Raw genomic sequence first — 22687 nt, 5'->3', positions numbered from 1 at the left:
AGAGATACGAGTGATATGCTACAAGTCTCTGGAGTGGTGCTTAGATGACTGGAATCCTTCTGACAAGGCAATGTACCCTGATTACTTAGCCAAGAGAGAGCAGTGGAAGAAACTGCTGAGGCAAAGCCAGGAGTGAGAGGTTAATCAGCTGCAGGAGGAAATCCCAACTGGTGGTCTAGGACTGAAGCTTTGCCCCCTGTGGTGGTATATTGTGACCAGACCCCGGGAGTGGCCCATGTAGAGAGACAGACCTCACCCTGTCGTGCCTGCAAGTGAAGTAAGTTACAGAACATACACACACTTAGCCTAATAAAAATCGCTGAAATGGTAAAAATCAACAAAGATAGACCGTAACAAGTGTTAGCAAGAATGTGAAGAAACTGAGTCCCTAATACATTGATGGTGGGAACATAAAATGCTGCAACCACTTTGGAAACCAGTTTGGCATTTCCTCAAAAAGTTAAACATGGTTGCCCTATGACCCAGCAATTCCCCTCCCGGGTATATGCCTAAGAAAACTGAAAACATACATCCACACGGAATCTTGTACATGAATGCTCATAGTATCCTACTATTATGTATTCAACTTCACAATACCCAAAGTGGATACAACCCAATTGTGCAAGTGATGGAAACATAAGCAAAATGTGGTAAATCCATATAATGGAATATTATTCAACCATAAAAAGGAATGAGATATTGGTACATACTATAACTTAGATGAACCTTGAAAACATTATGCTAAATGAAAGAAACTGGACACAAAAGGCCACATACTGTATAATCCCATTTATATGAAATATCCAGAATATGCAAATCCATAGAGACAGAAAGTAGACTAGTGACTGCAAGGGGATGAGGAGGAAAGAATAGAGAGTGACTGCTAAAGGGTACAGGATTTCCCTTTATCATCACTGCTTCCTCCACAGTGGTGACAGTTACATAACCTTGTTAATAAGCTAAAAACCAACGGATTATTAATTTTATTTATGTTTATTTTTAGAGTCTAAGGTCTCACTATGTTGCCCAGGCTGGTCTTGAACTCCTGCCTCAAGCGATTCTCCACCTCAGCCTCCCCATTTGCTGGGATTACAGGCATAAGCCACCATACCCGGTTCTGATTATACACTTCAAAATGGTAAATTTTATTGTATGATATGTATATCTCAACTAAAAAAAAGAGCAGGGAGGTCTGTACTGAGATGATATAATCTTCAAATATAGTAAGTGAAAAAAGAAAGGTACAGAATAGTGTGCATAATATACTGTTATATTCTTTAAAAAATGTACACATGTACATATACACTGTGCAGGCATAAAACCTCTAAAAAGACATATAGGAAACCAGTAACATTATTTCCTAAAGGGAAGGAACCTGGGGTGCCTGGGGATAGGGTGGTCTGGAAGGGAGACCTAACTTTTCAACATGCTCTTTTGTACCTTTTGAACTTTGTATCGAGTACAACACTTAACTTTTTTTCTAATTTAAAGAAAGAAAAAAGGAATACTCTGTTGCTTTATCTTTAGTTTTACTTTAAGAGATCATCTGCATTTTTTTCTGTAATAAACTTAAAAGATATCCACCCATTTTGTCAGATTTATTTATTCTTTAGCAATTTAAGTATTAAAATCACAGTTTTTGTCTCAATCCTTAATAATACTATATTCATTATATTTCATGTTTAGCTTTCTCATGGAGAAAAACAAACACAGGCATAAACCTATATACTATCCACCTGCTGGTTCTGCAACATGATTTTAATAAAGTGTTACTGACACTTGAACAATTTCTATGATGTCGGCAGAGATATCAACAAGAGTGATTATTAAGTAGCTAGCCTTATAAGTTAAGAGTTATGATCTTTGATCCACTGCTCAATCCATTTCAAGATCTGATCTACATTATTTTCTAGCTCTTCTGGTTTATTACTGGGCAGCTGATGCACGATCTCTTCCTTGTAGGATGCTGTGGCTTCTTCATAAAGAACTTGAAAAATCTCACACTGAATATTGTCTGTTAGTTTCTTCTCATTATAACCCCTAGAAGGCAGGGAGGTTAAGCAAACAAAAAGCAAAATAAATGGCATTAACTGGAGTTTTAGAAACATACCAGAAACTGGACACTTTTCAATACGTGAAAAATTACAGAAATGGTCTCTTCACCCAGAGAGGAGTGACTGGTACCTGTTTGTATGACAGAGTTTCTTGACACTAGGGTTAAACTAAAGATCACCAAACCAGCATTTAGGTTTGTTTGAATTTTTCCCCCCACAATTTGTCAGCTACTCAATAAATTCCCAATGAATTAGTAAATTAGCAAAACTCTCATAACTTAGTAATAAAAAGATTTGTAACCCAATTAAAACTTAAGCAAAGAATCTGAGTAAATATTTCTCCAAGGAAGATACACAACTGTCTAATAAGGACATGAAAAGATGTTCAGCATCTCTAGCTGTGTAGGAAATGCAAATCAAAATTACAATGAGATATTACTTCACATCCAGCAGGATGACTACAACCAAAATATGAACAATAACAGCTGTTGGTGAGGATGTGGACAAATTAGAACCCTCATACACAGAGAGTGTGAATATGAGATGATGCAGCCACTATGGAAAACAATTTGGCAGTTATTGGAAGGGTCAAATACAAAGTTTCCATATTACCCAGCAATTCAATTCCTAGATATATAAACAAGAGAAATAAACACATGATGTCCACACAAAAACATGTGCAAGAATGTTTATGGATACAATATTCATAACAGCCAAAAAGTAAAACAACCCAAATGTCCACAACCTGATAAATGTATTTTAAAAATGATACATCCATACAATGGAATACTATTTGGCAATAAAAAGAAATGAAGTACTGGTATATGATACAATATGAATGAACCTTGAAAACAAACTAATTTGACAGGAGACAGGCACAAAAGTCCACATCCTGTATGATTTCATTCATATGAAATATCTAGTATAGACAAATCCATAAAGATAGAAAGTAGATTATTGGTTGCCTAGGGCTGGGGAACTGAGGGTAAATGGGGAGTGACTACTACTGGGTATGGGGTTCCTTTCTGGGGTGACAAAAATTTTCTTTTTTTGAGACGGAGTCTTGCTCTGTCGCCCAGGCTGGAGTGCAGTGGTGTGATCTCGGCTCACTGCAACCTCCACCTTCCGGGTTCAAGCAATTCTCCTGCCTCAGCCTCCTGAGTAGCTGGGATTACAGGTGCAAGCCACCACGCCCAGCTAATCTTTGTATTCCTAGTAGAGACGGGGTTTCACCATGTTGGTCAGGCTGGTCTCAAACTCCTGACCTCATGATTCAGCCACCTCGGCCTCCCAAAGTGCTGGAATTATAGGCGTGAGCCACCGCGCCCACCCCCAAAATTTTCTAAAATTGGTTGTGGTAATGATTGTACAACTTTTTGATATACAAAAAAACAAATGAGCAACTGATATATACACCCACTACGTACCCATAAAACTAGAAAAAAACCTGAATTATGTACTTTAAATGGGTGAATGTAAACTAAATCTCAATAAAGTGGATATTTTTGTTTTTTGGTTGCTTTTGAGACAGGGTCTTGCTTTGTCAACCAGGCTGGAGTGCAGTGGTGCAATCACAGCTCACTGCAGCCTCAACCTCCCAGGCTCAAGCATTCCTCCCACCTCAGCCTCCAAAGTAGCTGGGACCACAGGTGCATGCCACCACACTTGGCTAAATTTTTTATTTTTTTGTAGAGACCAAGGTCTTGCTATGTTGCCCAGGCTGGTCTCAAACTCCTAGGCTCAAGCAATCACCTTGCCTCAGCCTCCCAAATTTCTGGGATTACAGGTGTGAGGTGTGAGCCGTCCTGCCTCCCCCTCACCACCCAACCATGCCCAGCCTAAAGCTGTTACTTTTTACAACCTTTTCGATAGTTAAAAATACTAACTAGCTCTCTCATAGTTTTTTCATACCTTAGTCATACCCTTGACTATATATGTAAAACAGTAATTTTTTAATCAAAATTTTAAATTGTCTTGATTGAAAAAAAGCATATGTACCATATAGTCTCTATTACTTCTCTGCCCCAAAACTTTTAATGGCTTTTCACTGCCTAAAAAAGATAAAAGTTTTAGGTTTAGCCCCAATTTAACTTTTTCTATATGTATATTTGCTGCCATACTATTCTGTGCAAGGATTTACAAGTATCGCAAATAATAGTGGTTAGTCAGACTTGACTATAATCAGTGAAAACCACACATTCTGACCCCGACCTTAAGCAAAATTCTGGAGCTTTCCTTTCTGAGATTGCTCTCTAATTTCTCTAGAATCCCCATATTCTCACAGCTTTGATCAAAAGACAGTGGGGATAAAAGACTTCCCTAAAAGTTTCTCTTTACTGGTTCTTCCGCATTAAATCTGATGCTCTATTTGTGGGTTTAACTCTGTATCTAATAAAGACTGTGAAATGCTGGTTTATTTTGTTAGTTTTTCATAAGCTTTCCCATTCCTGATGCAGGGATAATTTGAGTGAGTAGTGTTCAGTCAATAAGCAAAGAATATGTTAGGGGCCTGGCTGTTTTCCTAGCAAGGGTTTACATCAAAGAAAAAGCATGGCTAAATAGGGTTTCTTTTTTTTGTTTGAGACGGAGTCTCACTCTGTTGCCCAGGCTGGAGTGCAGTGGTGTGATCTCAGCTCACTGCAAGCTCCACCTCCCAGGTTCACGTCATTCTCCTGCCTCAGCCTCCAGAGTAGCTGGGACTGTACAGGTGCCTGCCACCATGCCCAGCTAATTTTTTTTTGCATTTCTAGTAGCGACAGGATTTCACCATGTTAGCCAGCATGGTCTCGATGTCCTGACCTTGTGATCCTCCCACCTTGGCCTCCCAAAGTGCTGGGATTACAGGCGTGAGCCACCGCGCCCGGCCGACTAAATTGGGTTTCTACACAGTACATTTTACTCAATCAGATTGTCAGTTGAGATATTAATTTACTCAAAAAGTACTGCCCATATTTTAAAGTAGTCATATTTTCAAATAAAACCCTTTATTAGCTAGGTGCTATGACTCACACCTGTAGCCCCAGCACTTTGGGAGGCCGAGGTGGGCAGATTGCTTGAGCCCAAGAGTTCGAGACCAGCCTGGGCAACATGGGAGACCCCATCTCTACAAAAAATAAAAAAATTAGCCAGGCAAGGTGGCATGTGCCTGTGGTCTCAGTTAGTCAGGAGGCTGAGGCACAAGAATTGCTTGAACCAGGGAGGTGGAGGATGCAGTGGACCGAGATCACACCACTGCCCTCCAGCCTGGGTGACAGCAAGACTCTATCTCAAAAAAACAAAACAAAACAAAACAAACAACAACAATCTTTTATCATGGCCAATTTCAGGAATCTGAATAAAAGTTAACATTATGCTTTAAGAATCTAATGTTTTTCCTTTCTTACCTTGTTTCAAGTCTTTCGTACAATACATTGGTATCTGTTCTCAGCACAAAAACTATATGAAACCAGCGTTCAGGGAAGAAATCACAACCATGGTAATCAACAATAACTCCACCTTCTCTCATTTGGTTATCTAACTCATCAACTACCTGTAAGAAAAGTTTAAAAAAAAAATGCTTCTTAAGAAAACTGAAGTCAACTTTCCTATGAAATTCAACAAATGCATACTTTATGAAAAAGTCATACTTACTCTGTCTTCATCTAAAATGGGACAGTCATACTCTTCATCATAGCCATCATACAATTGCTCTAAAAGAGATTTAGAATTGCTTGTTGAAATATTTTCTAAGTAACTTTAAGTAATTTTCAATTAATTCTAGACTTCAGGAAAGGAAATGTATCATCAATTATTCTTTTAGATATAAGGGTGGATACTAACAAAATAAATGTCACATAAACACCAGATATAAAGGAGCCATACTAACTGATAAATTGGAATTTTGTCTAGAGGGAAACTTGGATAGCAATATATCTGAAACTGCTTTAAATATCAAAACTGAAACCAACTAAAAAGAGTGAATAACCAACTTCAGAATTTGCAGGGCTACTAGAAGAGGACTACACTATTTTTGTTGAACCACAGATTGGCGGGAAGAGGAAACACCTGAACAGATATAAACACACTCACATACATTTAAAAGCAGATTAATTTATCAAAAGCAGTAACAGGCCAGGCATGGTGGCTTTGCGCTTGTAATCCCAGCCCAGTACGAGGTAGGAGGATCTCTTGAGCCCAGGAGTTCAAGACAGCCTGGGCAATATGTTGAGAACCTGTTTCTACAGAAAAAAAAAAAAAAAAATTAGGCAGGCATGGTGGTGCACACCTGTAGTCCCAGTTACTTGGGAGGCTGAGGCAGAAGGATTGCTTGAGCCTGGGAGGTGGAGGTTACAATAAGGTGAGATCACACCACCGTACTCCAGGCTGGGCGACAGAGCAGGACCCTGTCTCCAAAAAGAAAGAAAGAAAGAAAAAAGCAATAACAGATTCTTTATTCCAGAAATGAACCCTCTGTCACTGAGCTCACATCCTCATGGGAATAGAGAAGGGTCAGGATCCAAATGCTCCTGAACAGTATCTTTACTTCTAGATTTCCAGCATTCCAAACTGCCGTTCCTCATAAGAGTTAAAGAGTCTCATTTCAGAAGGCAAAACAAAAATAACGTTCAAAGTTACAAAGGAGGCAAATTTAAATTTAACATAAGAACTTTCCAACAAATCACAGCTGGTTTTCAAAAGAAGTATTCTTTCAGGAGGTAAGACATACCATCTTACCCTTAGCCCCAGCCCTTAGGAGGTATTAATCTAAGGCAAGCTCAGATCATCCATTAACCATCTCTGAGAGCATGTTATATAGCAGTCTTCCCACCTCTTTCCCCTTAATATTTTGGTACGGGTTGAAATGAGGTTAAAATGAACATAAATTCTGAAGGGACACAGGAGTAGTCTGATGGTCACTGTGGGGACAGTCTGATGGACACTGGAGGGCACAAAAGCAGTTGTAACTCCTTGTCTTGCCTGGAGGGTCTGTGGACTGATTCTAGGCACATAAACCACCTTTCTAGCACTCTAGTGTGGCCTCTGCCTCCTTGGGCTATTGCTCACCTACCAGGAACTCTACCAACCTAAAAAATTAAACTGTCTTGGTATGAAGAAAACTGGTTAACAATTTAGAAAACAATCTAAATCCTTACTTTATACCACAAACCCCAGATGGAGCTATAAAGGAATGATTCATTTGAGTTTGTTGAGTAGCAGAAGAAATAAAAAGACTGATCCAGTTATTTAAAATGTTGACTCTCTGTTCCTTGAGAAACAATCAAATTCTAAGAAAAGTAACAGAATGGGAGAAATAACAAAGGACTGAAATGTAGATAATAAAAAGACCTTAAAACCAAAATAACAATTGCTCAATAAACAAGAAAAGAATTCACACAAGATGGAAGAGTGGAAAAAATCAGTAAACACACATGAAAAAATATTGAATTTTCCTAGCTATTAAAGAGATGCAAATTAAAATGAGTCTATGTTTATGCCTGTTATATGTTCAATCCATTCAGATATTTACACTACCATTTAATTTCTAATTGGACAAAATTAGAAAATAATAAAAAATGTTGAACAATAAGAAAAGTTAAATCTTGATTTACCAACTTTATAAATTATGTAATTAATTTTGTAAAAATTATGTAATTAAAATTAATAAGTATTAGAGTTATAGTATTATAGTTAACATAGTTTAAAAATACTATGTAGTATAGACTAGGCAGCAACATGATAAATGCTCACATATACAAGTGTAAAACACAAAAAGCAGAATTCAAAGTTGTCCTTACTAGGGACAAAGATTAGAAGAAAAACAAAAGCTTTGGAGTATTTTTCCATATACTATTTTTACAGTATTGCATATTTTTTTAACAGTACCACAAAATCTAAGAATACCTATAGCTGATTCTGTACTATGTGGTAATCTTGAATAGATAAACACGGAGGTTCCTTCATACTTTAAATCTTTGACTTTTAAAAGATGACTCTGGCCGGTGCGGTGGCTCATGCCTGTAATTCCAGCATTAATTACAGGAATTAATGCCTGTAATTCCTCGGCCTGGAAGGCCGAGGTGGTTGATCACCTGAGGTCAGGAGTTGAGACCAGCCTGGCCAACATAGTGAAACCCCCTCTCTACTAAAAATACAAAAGTTAGCCAGGCATGGTGGTGGGTGCCGGTAATCCCAGCTGCTTGGGAGGTTGAGGCAGGAGAATCGCTTGAACCCGGGAGGAGGCTGCAGTGAGCCGAGATCGCGCCACTGCACTCCAGCCTGGGTGACAGAGCAAGACTCTGTCTCAAAAAAAAAAAAAAGAAAGATGACTTGAACCAATATATGCTGTCTAAAATAGATGTGTTAACTTTTAGGATTGAAGTCTTTATTTATTTTTTTTGAGACGGAGTCCCAGAGGCTATCAAGTCTACTGCAGATTTTTAGGTAAGTGATGATTGTAGCCTGTACCAGAGAAATGAACGGATCCTAAACTTCATTTCAAATGTCAAAAAAAGAATAAATTTTATGCTACTTTAGAAAGTTTCAATTGGAAGCCAAATTTATACTTGCCTGTACATAGGATCTTAAGCAAAGATCAAAAAGGTTGATTTGTTTAAGGACTGAGAGATTAGAAAATTAAATCAACTTTCTAAACAAAGTTTTGCAGTTTATTTTTTTAAATTCCAGGTACAGATATATTGCTTGCAGAAAAAAAATCAATTGTGGGGCCAGAGTTAAAAGGGTGAGCATGGTGGTTCGCGCTTATAATCCTAGCACTTTCAGAGGCCGAAGTGGGAGGATCGCTTGAGCCTAGGAGTTCGGGATCACCCTGGATAACATAGCAACACCCCACCACTACCAAAAGAAAAAAAAAAAATTAGCCCAGCATGGTGGTGCCAGCCTATAGTCCCAGCTACTCTGGAGGTTGAGGTGGGAGGACTGCTTGAGGCTGGAGTGAGCCAGGATTGCACCACTGTATTCCAGTTAGGGTGACAGTGATACCCTGTCTCAAAAAAAAAAAAAAATTTTTTTTTTTCATTTTGAGACAGAGTTTCACTCTCGTCACCCACGCTGGAGTGCAATGGCATGATCCTGGCTCACTGCAACCTCCGTCTCCTGGGTTCAAGCAATTCTCCCGCCTCAGCCTCCCAAGTAGCTGGGATTACGGGTGCCCGCCACCACGCCTGGCTAATTTTTGTATTTTTAGTAGAGATGGGGTTTCACCATGTTGGCCAGGCTGGTCTTGAACTTTTGACCTCAGGTGATCCACCCGCCCTGGCCTCCCAAAGTGCTGAGTTTACAGGTGTGAGCCACTGCGCCAGGCCCCACAAAATTTTTTAAAGCTCATTCTTACCTTAAAAAACCTTCCCAGCTACTGCTGTTTGTCAAACTGTAAAATCATGACATTATGTTTAACTGCCATCCTAGAACTTATATACACTCAAGTGAAAGCTGTTCTTTAATCATATTGGGATGCTGGTTGTTTTGACACTGCTGCCAATACTTAAAATTTTTATTTTCATATTTCTTCTTTTGAAAACATATTCACCACATTTACCTCAACTCAACAAGAAGCTGATAACTCTAAAGCAATTAGAAAAAGAAATTAACTGGTTTAGAGTGATTGGGTGCCTTTAAAATACCTGGCTTTTTATGCGAAAAGAAAAGGGCAATTAATTCTGCATAGTGAAGTTAGACAGCCAAAGATATGACATTGGAGTTGGGCCTCCAAGGAGTTGTAAGGAAGATAAGGAAACCTATAAAGAGAACAGCATGCATAAATACTCGAGGTGGAAAATTCCTAGCGTGAGAACAGGGTATGATGGCTGCACTGAAGGGGACATAGGGGTGAGAACGGCTGCAGGCAAACTGTGGCCATTTTATAAAGAATCTTCTATATTTCCTGAAGGAGAATGGACTATGTGAGTAAAAAGTTCAAATCATGTCATTCTCCTTCCCCACTTTTAAGAAAATGATAGTGTAGAAGAGGGAAGAAAGAGATACTGAAGAAGTCAAACAGGAGATTCTAGGTAGGATTCTAGGCACAGCACCAGGGGTCTTGATGAAATAGGGGTACTGTAGGGATGTGTCGGAGAAACCGTCAAGATTTAAAGGCCAAGTGGATCTATGTGGAGAGAGTGAATGTGTATTTATATGCTTGGGAGGTAGAAATCAGAGGAGTGGGCAAGTATAGTCAAGGATGCTTTCAGAGCACGTGCTTTAAACATACTAATTTAGAGCTGTAAACATCTGGGAACTATCCAGATGGTTGTCTAATAGGTGTCTAGAAATTGGGCTGTTTTAATTATAAATTTAAGTCATCAGCACAAGGGAGTGAATAGTCCTGAATGAGTGAGATTACTAGTGGGAGGGGCAGAATTACAATATGGCTGCAATGAAATCATGGGGGAAACAGGTGGAAGGGGAAAGACCAGAGGCAAAGATGGGGAGAGAGCAGTGTCAGAGAGGTCAATAGAGGAGTTAGTTTCCAAGGCTTCCAGTGGGAGTTGATAAGGGGAGAGAAAAATGGGATTCAGAAAAGGATAGAACAGGGATCAGCATTTTTTTTTTCTGTAAAGGGCCAGGTAATACCTTACACTTTGCAAGCTAGTCTTTAGCTCAGAAGTCATACAAAAACAACAGTAGCTTGCCAACCCCTAGGTTAGAGATATATCAAGATTCTAAGTGTTCAAGCCAAGCTATGCTTTACAATTTCTACTGGAAATGGATCCAATGTCAATATATTACTTCGTCTAGACCTATGGGTATTCTGCAGTTAGGAACAGAGGCCGAAGACCGAAAAACTGCTGCCAGGAAAATTAAGGATGCTAGTAAGAGTATAAAAATGATTGTATATAGGAAAGGGTATCAAGTGAGGAGGAGTCTTGAGACTGGAAGAATAGCAATAAGAGAAGCACTCTTATAGTCATACCACAGTAAGACTCTTTTTTTTTGAGATGGAGTCTGGCTCTGTCGCCCAGGCTAGAGTGCAGTGGTGCGATCTTGGCTCGCTGCAAGCTCTGCCTCCCAAGTAGCTGGGACCACAGGCATCTGCCACCACGCCTGGCTAATTTTTTGTATTTTTAGTAGAGACGGGGTTTCACCGTGTTAGCCAGGATGGTCTCAATCTCCTGACCTCGTGATCTGCCCACCTCGGCTCCCCACAGTGCTGGGATTACAGGCATGAGCCACCACACCCGGTCCACAGTAAGACTCTTTAATAGTTTTCTTTTTTTTTGAGACGGAATCTCTGTCACCCAGACTGGAGTACAGTGGCATGATCTCGGTTCACTGCAACCTCCACCTCCCAGGTTCAAGTGATTCTCCTGCCTCAGCCTCCTGAGTAACTGGGATTACAGGCACCCTCAGCAACGCCGGACTGATTTTTTTTTTTTTTTTGAGACTGAGTCTTGCTCTGTCTTGCCCAGGCTGGAGTGCAGTGGTGTGATCTCGGGTCACTGCAGCCTCCGCCTAACGGGTTCAAGTGATTCTCCTGTCTCAGCCTCCTGAGTAGCTGGGATTACCAGGGCCCACCACCATACCTGGCTTTTTTGTATTTTTAGTAGAGATGGGGTTTCACCATGTTGGACAGGCTGGTCTTGAACTCCTGACCTTAGGTGATCCACCCGCCTCGGCCTCCCAAAAGTGCTAGGATTACAGGCATGAGCCACCACCCCCGGCCAGTTTTCTTAAACTTGATTCCCATCTTTTTTTTTTTTGCCTTGGTTTTGGGAGTGAAGATGACCTCTCTCAACTACTACTGCAATTCCACATGATCACCAGGATGATACTAAACTTTTAGAAATATGTTTAAAATAGGGTTTTCTTAAAAGCTTTCTTTTTTTCCGACTTTAGTGAGCATCAGAATAAGCCTTATTTCTTTACAGCAAGATTTCTCAACCTTATTACTAATGACATTTTGAGTCTGGTAATTGTTACTAAGGGAGACAGGGGACTGTCCTGTGAACTACAGGATCTTTAGTAGAATCCCTGGCCATCACCTCCCCCTCCATGTGACAACCCAAAACGTCTTCACACATTGTTATACCCCCAAAGGGCAAAAATCACCTAGTTGAGAATCACTTCACTATAGATGATTGCCTGGTTTCCCTTAAAAATATATCCCCACTTGAAATAACAATGAGGTTGGTTGCCCCAGAATATTTCCAGATATATTCAAACAGGATCTGGGTTAAAAAATCTGGTATGTCAAACCTTACAAAGTACCTCATCAGGCTGGGCACAATGGCTAACACCGGTAATCCCAGCACTTTTGGGAGGCCAAGGTGGGAGGATCACTTGAGCCTGGGGAATTGGAGACCACCCTGGGCAACACAGTGAGGCCTTGTGTCTGTAGTCCCAGCTACTGGGGAGGTTGAAGCAGGAGATCACTTGAGCCCGGGAGGCTGGGGTTGCAGTGAGGGGAAACTGTGCCACTGCACTCCAGCCTGGGCCACAGAGCAAGACCCTGTCTCAAACAAACAAAAAAAACCCACAAAGTACCTCCATCAAACTCCATGTCAAGTCAGACCAGAAATCTTTTATCTGGCATTACAGGAGGGGGAAAAAATACTTTTCCTTTAAGACTTAGATCCCATTTCATGAAATAATCTCACTAATAACAAAGAGGATGGGTGGGACTATACACAACTGACTAAAATGGTGTTGAGTACTTGAGGTACAGTGGCTCTCGTCTGCAATCCCAGCACTTTGGGAGGCTAAGGCAGAAGGATCATTTGAGCCCAGGAGTAAACCAGCCTGGGGAATAAAGCCAGACCCTGTCTCTGCAAAAATAATTTTAAGTTAGCCCGGCAGGATGGTGTGTGCCTGTAGTCCCAGCTACAAGGGAGGCTGAGGCAGGATGATCACTTTAGCCCAGGAGTTCAAGGATGCAATGAGCTATGATCAGGCCACCACACTCCAGCCTGGGCAACAGAGCAAGACTCTGTCTCAACCAAATGAAATGGTTTAAGTACTGGTAGGAGAGGACCCAAAGAAGAGGAAGCCAAGTGCCTTATACTGGATTGTCCTTGGTCTGGTGTCACCATTGCTCTCAATGCTATTAATGCTCTAATTAGTTTAGAAATGTTAAATTGAGTGAAAGTAACATTGGAATGCATGAATGAAATTGACTAAATGGTGGTGTTCAACAGTGAGGAACAAAACCACATTTCATATAGATATAAAACAGAAAGGCCGGGCTGGGCGCGGTGGCCCACGCCTGTAATCCCAGCACTCGGGGAGGCCAAGGCGGGTGGAGCACGAGATCAGGAGATCGAGACCAACCTGGCTAACACGGTGAAACCCCGTCTCTACTAAAAATACAGAAAATTAGCTGGGTGTGGTGGCAGGTGCCTGTACTCCCAGCTACGTGGGAGGCTGAGGCAGGACAATGGCATGAACCTGGGAGGCAGAGCTTGCAGTGAGCCGAGATTACACCACTGCACTCCGGTCTGGGCAACAGAGGGAGACTCCGTCTCAAAAAAAAAAAAAAAAAAAAAAGGAAATGCCAGGTGCGGTAGCTCACACCTGTAATCCCAGCACTCTGGGAGGCCGAGGTGGGCAGATCACTTGAGGCCAGGAGTTCAAGACCAGCCTGGACAACATGGCAAAAGCCCATCTCTACTAAAAATATAAAAATTAGCCAGGTGTGGTGGTGCACACCTGTAATTCCAGCTACTTGGGAGGCTGAGGTGCAAAGATAGCTGGAACCTGGGACATGGAGGTTGCAGTGAGCTGAGATTGTGCCACTGCACTGCAGCCTGGGGAACAAAATGAAATTCTGTCTCAGGAAATAAAATAAAATGAAATGGAAAATGAGTAGTTGTATGATAGCAAATAAAAATCTAGGTTTTAGAAACTATAACCTTGATAAATTGACGTTCTTTTGGACAAAAAAATATTTTAAATTTATATATATATATATATATATATATATATAAACACTATAACCTAATTATCAGCCCTGGATCAAAAATGAACATGATACTGGCTTATAGTATCAGGAATATGAAAAACAAAGATGCTCAAAATTAACCTGCAAAAAGAGACACTTATAAATTTTTTTTAAAAAAGTGGAGACATACTGGGAGACACTAAGGGTCCTTAATATAACCAAAAGGACAGAAAAATGGGACCTAGGAAGTTGGGCAATTGAGGAAGATAATCAAAGCAGGTTAAGAATTCACTATGAATAAAAATCCTGACCAACTGGTCTCTCCAAAGGGGAGTCATGGTTATACTTCAGCAATCTGAGAGAACAGATCACAAGAGTGACGTACACACCAGAGATCATACTATGATCTATGTATCTGAAGACGTTTAAGGTGACACTCTAGTGGTCAAAAATAGACTGCAGTACTGCAAATTGCTGCAACTGCCAACTGTTACTCCTCTTGGTGACAACAAGGAGAAAATTGCTTTTAAAAACATAACTGCCAAAGCACCAACAATCGAATGAATGACAACTTTATTTTTCTTACACTTTTAAGGCTGATGAAAAACCTTCATTTCAATTGAAAAGTATGGTAACTGTGTTTACTCATTATTATTAGTTTTCTAAAACACAACTTGAAAACATCCAGCATGCATGTTTAATATCAATACAATGAATTCAAGACCAAGTATACATGTTACATTCAGCAAGGCTAGATTACAAATTATCATAGTCATCATCATCATCGTCATCATCGTCATCTTCACGTTTTCTTTTCAATGCATTTGATGATTCATTGGCCGTATTTTGTGATGACACCATATTAGTGGTAATAAGAATGTTTTTGGACCCGATTAATGATGGATTAATCAGAACATTCTGAACGGCTGAGGTTGCAGGAATTGAAGCTTTTACAGCTGGAGACTGAGAAGTAGGCATCTGTACTGTAAACCTTTGACCTGTGAGGGACATGGGAGTCCCTACTTTAGTTGAAACAGACATGGTCTGTGGGGTTGGTGTGCCTAGTGTGGGAGTACTTGGTCTGCTAGTAACTGAACCAACACTTAACCGCGGGACTGTTATTCTTCCCGCAGAAGTTGATGCCTTTTTCTGTAAAGATTTCAGCCTATAGTTTGGAGCTGTTAAGCAGTATCTATCAGGTGGCAACCTAGGACCTGAATATGGCTTGATCAATGGCAAAGGGGTTTGATTTCTTTGCCTTGCAATATCTAATAAAAAATCTCTTGGGGGAGGAGAGGTAAAAGACTGATCAGCGCGGCACTGGATTGCCAATCGCACATCATCTGCATCAACAGTAGCTTTCTTAGCATGGCTTGAATAAATTTTTGCATCATCTAGAATTGTGGTCACATATCGGAAGGCAAACTCCAACATCTGATTTATAACTCTTGGCTCATATTCTGTAATCCCCATATCCTTCAGGATTTGTGCCATCATCTGTGCATCTTTCGGCATGCTCTTGGGAGAAGCCATCTTGCCAGACTCCATGATATCCGATGATCAGACTTTAGATCATTTGAAAAAAATATGTACATTAGATCAATCTGAAATAGTTACTTTAGTAGCAACTGTCAGGAACTTAAAAAAATTTTAAATCTATGTTAAACTGTAAAAAAATTTTTAAAATTTAAACCATATGTTTTCTTAATTTTAATGAGGCATACTTAAGGTCGATTTATTGAGTTCCTACCATGTACAAATCATTGTCGACTATAAAAAGATGAAGACACAAATAAGGGAGCGATAAAAGATTAGGGGAAAACAGGGTAAAATAAATAAAAACAATGATCATCTTAGAATATATGCAGTTGCATGCAAATCTCACACTAATCTAAGATACCATAGCATAGTCAGGTCCCACACCTGAGCTCAAAACAATCTCTTTCCAGTGAGACCAATATACTCACTGTGCTCATATATATGTTTAGCAGTACCAAACCTTTGTTTGCTCAACTTAAAAACATTCTCCTTATTCACATTCTACCTATCCGAAATCCAGTCTCTTTATAGGAGCCTTCCCAACTATTCACAAGAATTGCCAGCCATTTTGAAGGCGGAAGGGAAAATGGTCAAAATAACCAGGACATAGCATTAGACACTTAATACTTCTGTGGATTCCCTGACAGAGTATATATTCTTTAATGGCAATCTCTGTTTTTTGTACCCTATGACAATACCCAGCACTAACACTCCACTTACCAGACCTTAAAAACAAAACAAAACAAAACAAATCTAACACCAAAGTGTCCCTTACCTTCTCGAGCTAAATCACCCACATTAATGTATTTCAGTCCTGATTTTGACGCAAGTTCTTTGCCTAGTGTGGTTTTTCCAACCCCTGGTGTACCTGTAAGACAAGCCACAGAAAAATACTGTTTGTGAAATACTACTTATCACACTGCAGTCCACCTTCTGCCTTTCCTTTTATTTTTGAGACAGAGTCTCACCTGGCCTCTGCCCTTAAAAGTTCTTGACGACTGAAATGAAAAATTTCCTAATTAGCAATCATATGTAAAATTTTTTTTTTGAGACAGAGTTTCACTCTTGTCGCCCAGGCTGGAGTGCAGTGGCACAATCTTGGCTCACTGCAACCTCCACCTCCCAGGTTCAAGCGATTCTCCTGCCTCAGTCTCCTCAGTAGCTGGAATTACAGGTGCCCACCACCATACCCAGCTAATTTTTGTATTTTTAGTAGAGACAGGGTTTCGCCATATTGGCCAGGCTGGTCTCAAACTCCTAACCTCAGGTGATCTGCCAGCCTCGGCCTCCTAAAGTGCTGGGATTACAGGCGTGAGCCACCATGCCTGGCCATATGTAAATTAGCACGTACTACGATCTAATAAAAATTTTCCAAAGCTAACTGAATGTCAGAATATTACCCAGTGTATTGATTCTCCAGGGGTGGGGCTCAGTAGATTCTGACGCCAATTCAAACTGCCTGCTGCTACCGGGGAACTGCTGAGAATAAAATTAGCCATCTCGTGCTGGGCACAGTGGCTCATGCCTGTAATCACCGCACTTTGGGAGGCCGAGGCGGGCAGATCACAAGGTCAGGAGATCGAGACAATCCTGGCCAACATAGTGAAACTACATCTCTATTAAAATACAAAAATTAGCCGGGCGTGGTGGCGCATGCCTGTAATCCCAGTTACTCAGGAGGCTGAGGCAGGAGAATCCCTTGAACCAGGTAGTTGGAGGATGCAGTGAGCCAAGATCGCGCCACAGCACTCCAGCCTGGCGACAGAGACTCCATCTCAAAAAAAAAAAAAAAAAAATTAGCCACCTCAAATCAATTACAATAATTTATTTACCTTTTTCTTTTTTTAAAGACAAGATTATCTCTTTGTTACCTAGGCTGGAGTGCAGTGGAACTTGGCTCACTAGAGCCTCTACCTCCTGGGCTCAAGCAATCCTCCCATCTCAGCCTGTCCGGTAGCTAGGACCACAGGTATGCACCACCATGCCCTGGTTAATTTTTGTAGAGACGGGGTTTGGCTATGTTGCTTAGGCTAAGCTCAAACTCCTGAGCTCAAGCGATCTCCCCACCTCCACCTCCCAAAGTGCTGGGATTTACAGGCATGAGCCACCCACCTGGCCTATTTGCTTTAACTTAAAGGATTTAAAAACTGTTCATGGCCACGTGTGGTGGCTCACGCGTGTAATCCCAGCAATTTGGGAGGACAAGGCGGGAGGATCGCTTAAGCGCAGGAGTTCGAGACCAGCCCGGCCAACACAATGAGACTTTGTCTCAAACAAAAACAAAACTGTTCATGTTAAAATTAAGCAGTCTGAAAGACACCGTATTACCTCTACTGACCCCTTGCGCTCTTCCCTAGAGATAACCACTGTAAACCAGTTTCCTTTCCCAAAGAAACCCTATTTATGTTTGCATATAAATGTACATATATGTACATACTCTGTTATATAAATACAACACACATTCCCTTTTACATAAATGACAATACTATATACATTGTTCTTTACCTTCCCCTTCTGATACCTATTAAAATTACATTTCAAGATCATCAAATTCATAATTTTCAGCTATTCAGATTTAACATCCCTGAAATTAAACTTGAGCATAAAGATAACAGGGATAATCCAGTTCCCATACCCAGGAGAATAACGGTCACCTCAAGTCCACTATAATACACCAAGTCTGAACCCTGGACTCAACATGTTTTCAATAAAATGTTCACTTTAAAGTTTTGACAATGACTTAATAACCAGGGCACTATGTTTGATCCATGCAAAAAGATGTAAAATCTTCCGCTTAAGGAATCTAAAATTCTAAACGTTATCTGTGGGGTGGTTAATCTGCACCTCTCAGAAACAGACATGTCTTGTGCGCTGCCAACAATTTTACGTTTGGGTGAATGATGTAACTTTACTGTTCCCACAAAGAGTCTTAATTTTTCTGTACCTTGCAATAAAATCTACATGCATTAGATTTTTCCACGAATGGCCTACAATTTGATAAACACTTTCAGGACTAAACGGCTAGCAAAAATATTCGTTAAAGTCGTTATGCAGCATTTTAATTCCCTTCACTGATAACACGCACCCTGAGTATGGCTTCAAAGACCCACTCCTACGCGAGAAACGACCCGAAATGCTCACTATATGCCTTCCTTTTAAGGGGCGGGGGCATCCTTTGATGTAACTCAACAAAAGCATACAGTAATTTCGTCACGTCACAAACATCTGAACTCATTTACCGAAATCTAATCTGAGGCGTTTATCAGAAGCAAAGAAAAAATAAAATACGGCCCACGGAGACCTAAGGAGTGAGGCATCCACCATTAATGACTCTACCGGGAAGCAGATATGGCCTTACGTTATTTCGCTAAAAATCCCAAGGCCAACCCTGCCAAAGAATCAACAACCCATTTTACAAACGAAATACCAGATTCAGAAAGACTAAGCAGGTTGCCAAGCTGGAGAGCTGGATCTGCCGACCTCTCTCCACCCCCCCGCCCCTCCGGAGCCTCAGGCCAACGGAATTAACGTTCCGCGTCCCCTCCCCCGCCTCCCGCAACACCCGCGAGGGTCGGCTCCCAGGGCGCTGACAACCGCCTCGTGGCCCTCGGCCGGCCTCCAAAGAGGGCAGTGAGGGGCCCCCACCTGGACGCCCGATGCCCAGAGCACTCTGCGCCCCCAGCCTGCCCCAGCCCAGTCCCTCCCGGCCGCGCGCCCTGACCGGTGAGCAGGATGTTCGGAAGCAACATGGTCCCCGCCGCGACGGCTTCGGGCGCCTCGCTCACGTGCCCTTTGCACTACAGGGAGGAGCCGGAAGGGGCGGGCGGCAGCAAAAGCCCACGGCCCCAAAGGCCCCGAGGCCCACCGCGGCGCCCCTAGACTGCCCCGGCGGCCCAGCCGCGGCCCACTGGTTACCTGGCTTTCGATGACACATTTCCGTCGCAAAGTTGGAGGGTGGGCATAACTCGGGTCGGTACTTCGGGTCAGGCAGTGCGCTGGATGCCTAAGTCACACACTCCTTCGGCGGTCCCCGCCCTTCGCTTGCGCCAACCAGTCTGGAAGGTCCCCGGGAGGCCGTACCTCCGAGAGGCTCGGCGTTGAGCCCGGGTAGGGCAAGGTGGCTGCCCTTTCACCTAGGGTAGAGCCTGGTCGCCTCCGCTCTTCGCCCAAAAGGGGATGCAGCTCCGGGAAAGTAAGGCCGCCGCGGTTGCGGCTATATTATGTATATGTCTTAGAGACGCGAATCTATCTCTGCCTTCAAGCTTTCCTGGGCTCTCGTCGCTCCTCCTCCCGACCCGCCCATCCCATCTGGGGATGAGAAGATTGAGGGTGCAGAGCCCTGTCCTGCAGCGGGGATTTGCGAGCTCAACCCGGCACCCCACTGATTACAGGATTACGTTGGACGAATATTTGAGCTTAGTATTCCCTGTTCACTGTGTGGGGTGGTGGTGGGTCGGCTAGGAATAGTCTTGAAGGTCTACCTCTGACATCTCATTTCAGTAACCTGGCATCTTCAGGGACAGTTATCTGCTTTTTAAAGGAGGTAATTGTCAATCTTGTTTTCAAGAGTGAATAGAGCCCTGACCGTGACAACAGTCTGCACCTTTTTTTTTGTTTGTTTGTTTTTGTTTTGTTTTGTTTTGAGAGGGAGTCTCACTCCTGTCGCCCAGGCTGGAGTGCAACCTCCGCCTCCTGGGTTCAAGTGATTCTCCTGCCTTAGCCTCCAGAGTAGCTGGGATTACAGGCGCCCACCACCACGCCCGGCTAATTTTTGCATTTTTAATAGAGACGGGGTTTCACCATGTTTTGGCCAGGCTGGTCTCAAACTCCTGACCTCAGATGATCCGCCCGCCTCATCCTCCCACGGTGCTGGGATTACAGGCATGAGCCACCGCGTCCGGCCCCTGGTCTGCATCTTTTATTTCGAGCTACAAACTATATTTACTCAAATAGGTGTTTTTTTTCCACCTGTATACCTTTTGAAACGTCACAGTCTGTAATCGTGAACGATTTGGGGCGGAGGGCTGAACAATGTGTTTTCTAGTGTGTCGGGGTGTTTATAGGCTATGTGTGCCTCCAAACTGTAAAGTAGTCCAGTATACTTTCCAGTGTATAAGTTTGTAGACCTTAAAATTTTCTTCTGGCTAACTTAAAATCGTTGAATTCACTAGTTTGCATAAACATTTAAGAATTTGAAAACACGGTTGAAAAACACAGTGTTACCAAGAAATTTTCTAATAACATGTTCAAATGAAAACAAAAATTTTACAGTTTAAGACTTAAATTCTTCGTCCACAGCAAGTGAATTCATGGTATTTTACTTTTTTGGGAAATACTGGAAATGAAGACCTGCAACTGTAATTTGAAATAAGGAAAACTTTAATTTTCAGTATAAAAATTGCTCAAATAGAATTGCCTAATTTTAATGACAAAAGGTAAGTACATAGTATGTGTGGTTTTTTGTTTTTTTTTCTAATACATCATTGAGTTCATGTGAAAAACTAACACCACAAGTAGATTATTTGATACAGTTATAGTCATTAAAATTATTTTAGAATTTTGATTTCTTGTATCACTTAAATTTACTGTTCTTTTTCACTAGTTCTTGAGCCTTTATTGTGTTGTTGATTATATCAGTATACATTTATTACTATAATTGGGCATTTACAGTTTTTCTTCATTTGAGGGCTTCTTTTTTTTCCCCCCCTAGGTGAATTATAGTTTAATGTACTACAAGTCCTAAACTACGGATGGGAACTATTACAGTTTATAATGTCAAAAACTTTCCTTAGACCAAAGGTATCTTCCGCAAAGGTATGATACACTAGAATGGCCATGTAATAATTGCCTTAAAATAATTATAAATTTTTATATATATTCTTAATAACTTATTACTGCTATCAAAGTAATAGAGCCCAGTATCTATTGTAATTAATGATTTAAGCAAGTCTGGTAATAAGTTGTGAAACAAGTGTTCTCTAAAAGCACAACCTTAATTTTGAAAAAGTGTTTTACAGTCCCAGTCACAAAGGCTGAAAACATTTGAATGAAAGAACATAGAAGAGAGAAATATGAGTGGTAGTTGTGTTATAGCTTAACCAAAAGCCCTACTTCTTAGAAGTAATGTAATTCAGTGTGTGAGTTCTCAGCAAGATAGGGGTTAAGGTGGGATGGGGGTCAGACAGTTTCATGCATGCAGGGTAGCTATTTCCCTAAGTGGTAGCTCTAAATTTTCTTTGATGTTAAGTAAGTTACTTAACTTTGCTGTTTATCTTTCTCTTTTTTTCAGTATATGGGAGTCCACATTTATGTAAGAAATGAAACTATAAAATGTATAAATTGCAAATCAGAATTGCTGTCGAAAGTTTTACTATAATGAAAGATATTTTCATACTCTCAAAACTATAGAGGAAAGGGGCCAAGATTATAGTACCAGTCACAATCTTTTGATGAGGACGAAATGAATCAGGTAGCTATGACTAAAATTTTTTCCAGTGGTCTTCCTTTTTTAATCCACTGCCGATAATATTCCTAACTCTCTGTCTTAAAAGAAGAGTGAAGTGTGACTTAGCATTCATAAAGTATTTATAAGCCCCAAATTGTCTCCCCTAAGCCTACTTTCAGCTCCAACTTCTGATTCATTTTCTTCAAGAGAGGAACATTGTCTAATAAATAGCTCACAACTGTGGCTGAGTATTCTTGAAGGAAATATGTAACTTGGTTTCTTTTTGTTAGCCAGGCAGTAGATTCTACAACCAGATCTGAAGCTATATTTTTCTAGATTTATGCTATTAGAGTGTTAAAAAATCTAGTAAAAATTTCTAATTTCTAATTATTTGTAATTATTAGCTAATAATTTCTAATTATTAGCAAAAAAAATTTTTTTTTTGAGACAGGGTCTCACTCTGTTGCCCGGGCTGGAGTGCAGTGGGGTGATCATGGTTCACTGCAACCTTGACCTCCTGTGCTCAAGTGATTCTCCCACCTTAGCCCCCCAAGTAGCTGGGAATACAGGCGTGCGCCACCATGCCTGGCTAATTTTTTATTTTTTGTAGAGTTGGGGTCTCCCTATGTTATGCTAGCTGTTCTCAAACTCCTGGGCTCAGCAATCCTACTGCCTCTGCCTCTGAATGTGCTGGAATTATAGGTGTGAGCCACCACACCCTACCATTCCTAGGCATTTCTGAGTGACAGTTCCCCCTCTGGAAAGCCTGCCTCAATT

General features: G+C 41.2%; 3 protein-coding genes across 17 annotated transcripts in view; 1 reads left to right on the top strand and 2 right to left on the bottom strand.

Moving 5' to 3' along the window:
• Positions 1-1587: 1587 nt before the first annotated feature.
• AK6 (adenylate kinase 6) lies at positions 1588-19555 on the bottom strand. Of its 3 annotated transcripts, none has more exons than XM_004058750.5 (5): positions 19381-19555; positions 16241-16333; positions 5685-5743; positions 5438-5583; positions 1588-2040 (listed from the first exon to the last, which is right to left on the bottom strand). In XM_004058750.5, exons 1-5 carry the CDS (start codon positions 19397-19399, stop codon positions 1848-1850), a joined length of 510 nt encoding a protein of 169 aa, XP_004058798.1. In that variant the 5' UTR covers positions 19400-19555; the 3' UTR covers positions 1588-1847. The 3 variants fall into 3 exon arrangements, with proteins under 3 accessions (XP_004058798.1, XP_030859172.1, XP_055223025.1); XM_031003312.3 differs by lacking the exon at positions 19381-19555 and adding an exon at positions 19187-19374; XM_055367050.2 differs by lacking the exon at positions 19381-19555 and adding an exon at positions 18705-18838.
• On the bottom strand, positions 14483-16333 carry TAF9 (TATA-box binding protein associated factor 9). Its single transcript, XM_019013434.3, has 2 exons — positions 16241-16333; positions 14483-15491 (listed from the first exon to the last, which is right to left on the bottom strand). Exon 2 carries the CDS (start codon positions 15472-15474, stop codon positions 14683-14685), a length of 792 nt encoding a protein of 263 aa, XP_018868979.1. The 5' UTR covers positions 15475-15491; positions 16241-16333; the 3' UTR covers positions 14483-14682.
• RAD17 (RAD17 checkpoint clamp loader component) overlaps positions 18998-22687 on the top strand; it is a 45263-nt gene continuing 41573 nt past the window's right edge. Inside the window, exons 1-5 of one of the 13 annotated variants that reach the window (XM_055367043.2) lie at positions 19534-19657; positions 19966-20008; positions 20764-20900; positions 21176-21279; positions 21755-21934. In XM_055367043.2, coding sequence (XP_055223018.1) covers positions 21926-21934 — 9 coding nt within the window. In that variant the 5' untranslated portion in view covers positions 19534-19657; positions 19966-20008; positions 20764-20900; positions 21176-21279; positions 21755-21925. Of the gene's footprint in view, positions 19189-19508; positions 20009-20763; positions 20901-21175; positions 21280-21754; positions 21935-22687 lie in introns of those variants that run through there. The other 12 variants (XM_004058747.4, XM_055367044.1, XM_019013429.2 and 9 more) reach the window with 12 other exon arrangements.

This window comes from Gorilla gorilla, chromosome 19, assembly GCF_029281585.2.
Source record: "Gorilla gorilla gorilla isolate KB3781 chromosome 19, NHGRI_mGorGor1-v2.1_pri, whole genome shotgun sequence".
Taxonomy (NCBI): domain Eukaryota; kingdom Metazoa; phylum Chordata; class Mammalia; order Primates; family Hominidae; genus Gorilla; species Gorilla gorilla.
Note: the sequence above shows the minus strand (reverse complement) of the source record. Positions and strands in the feature narration are given on the sequence as shown.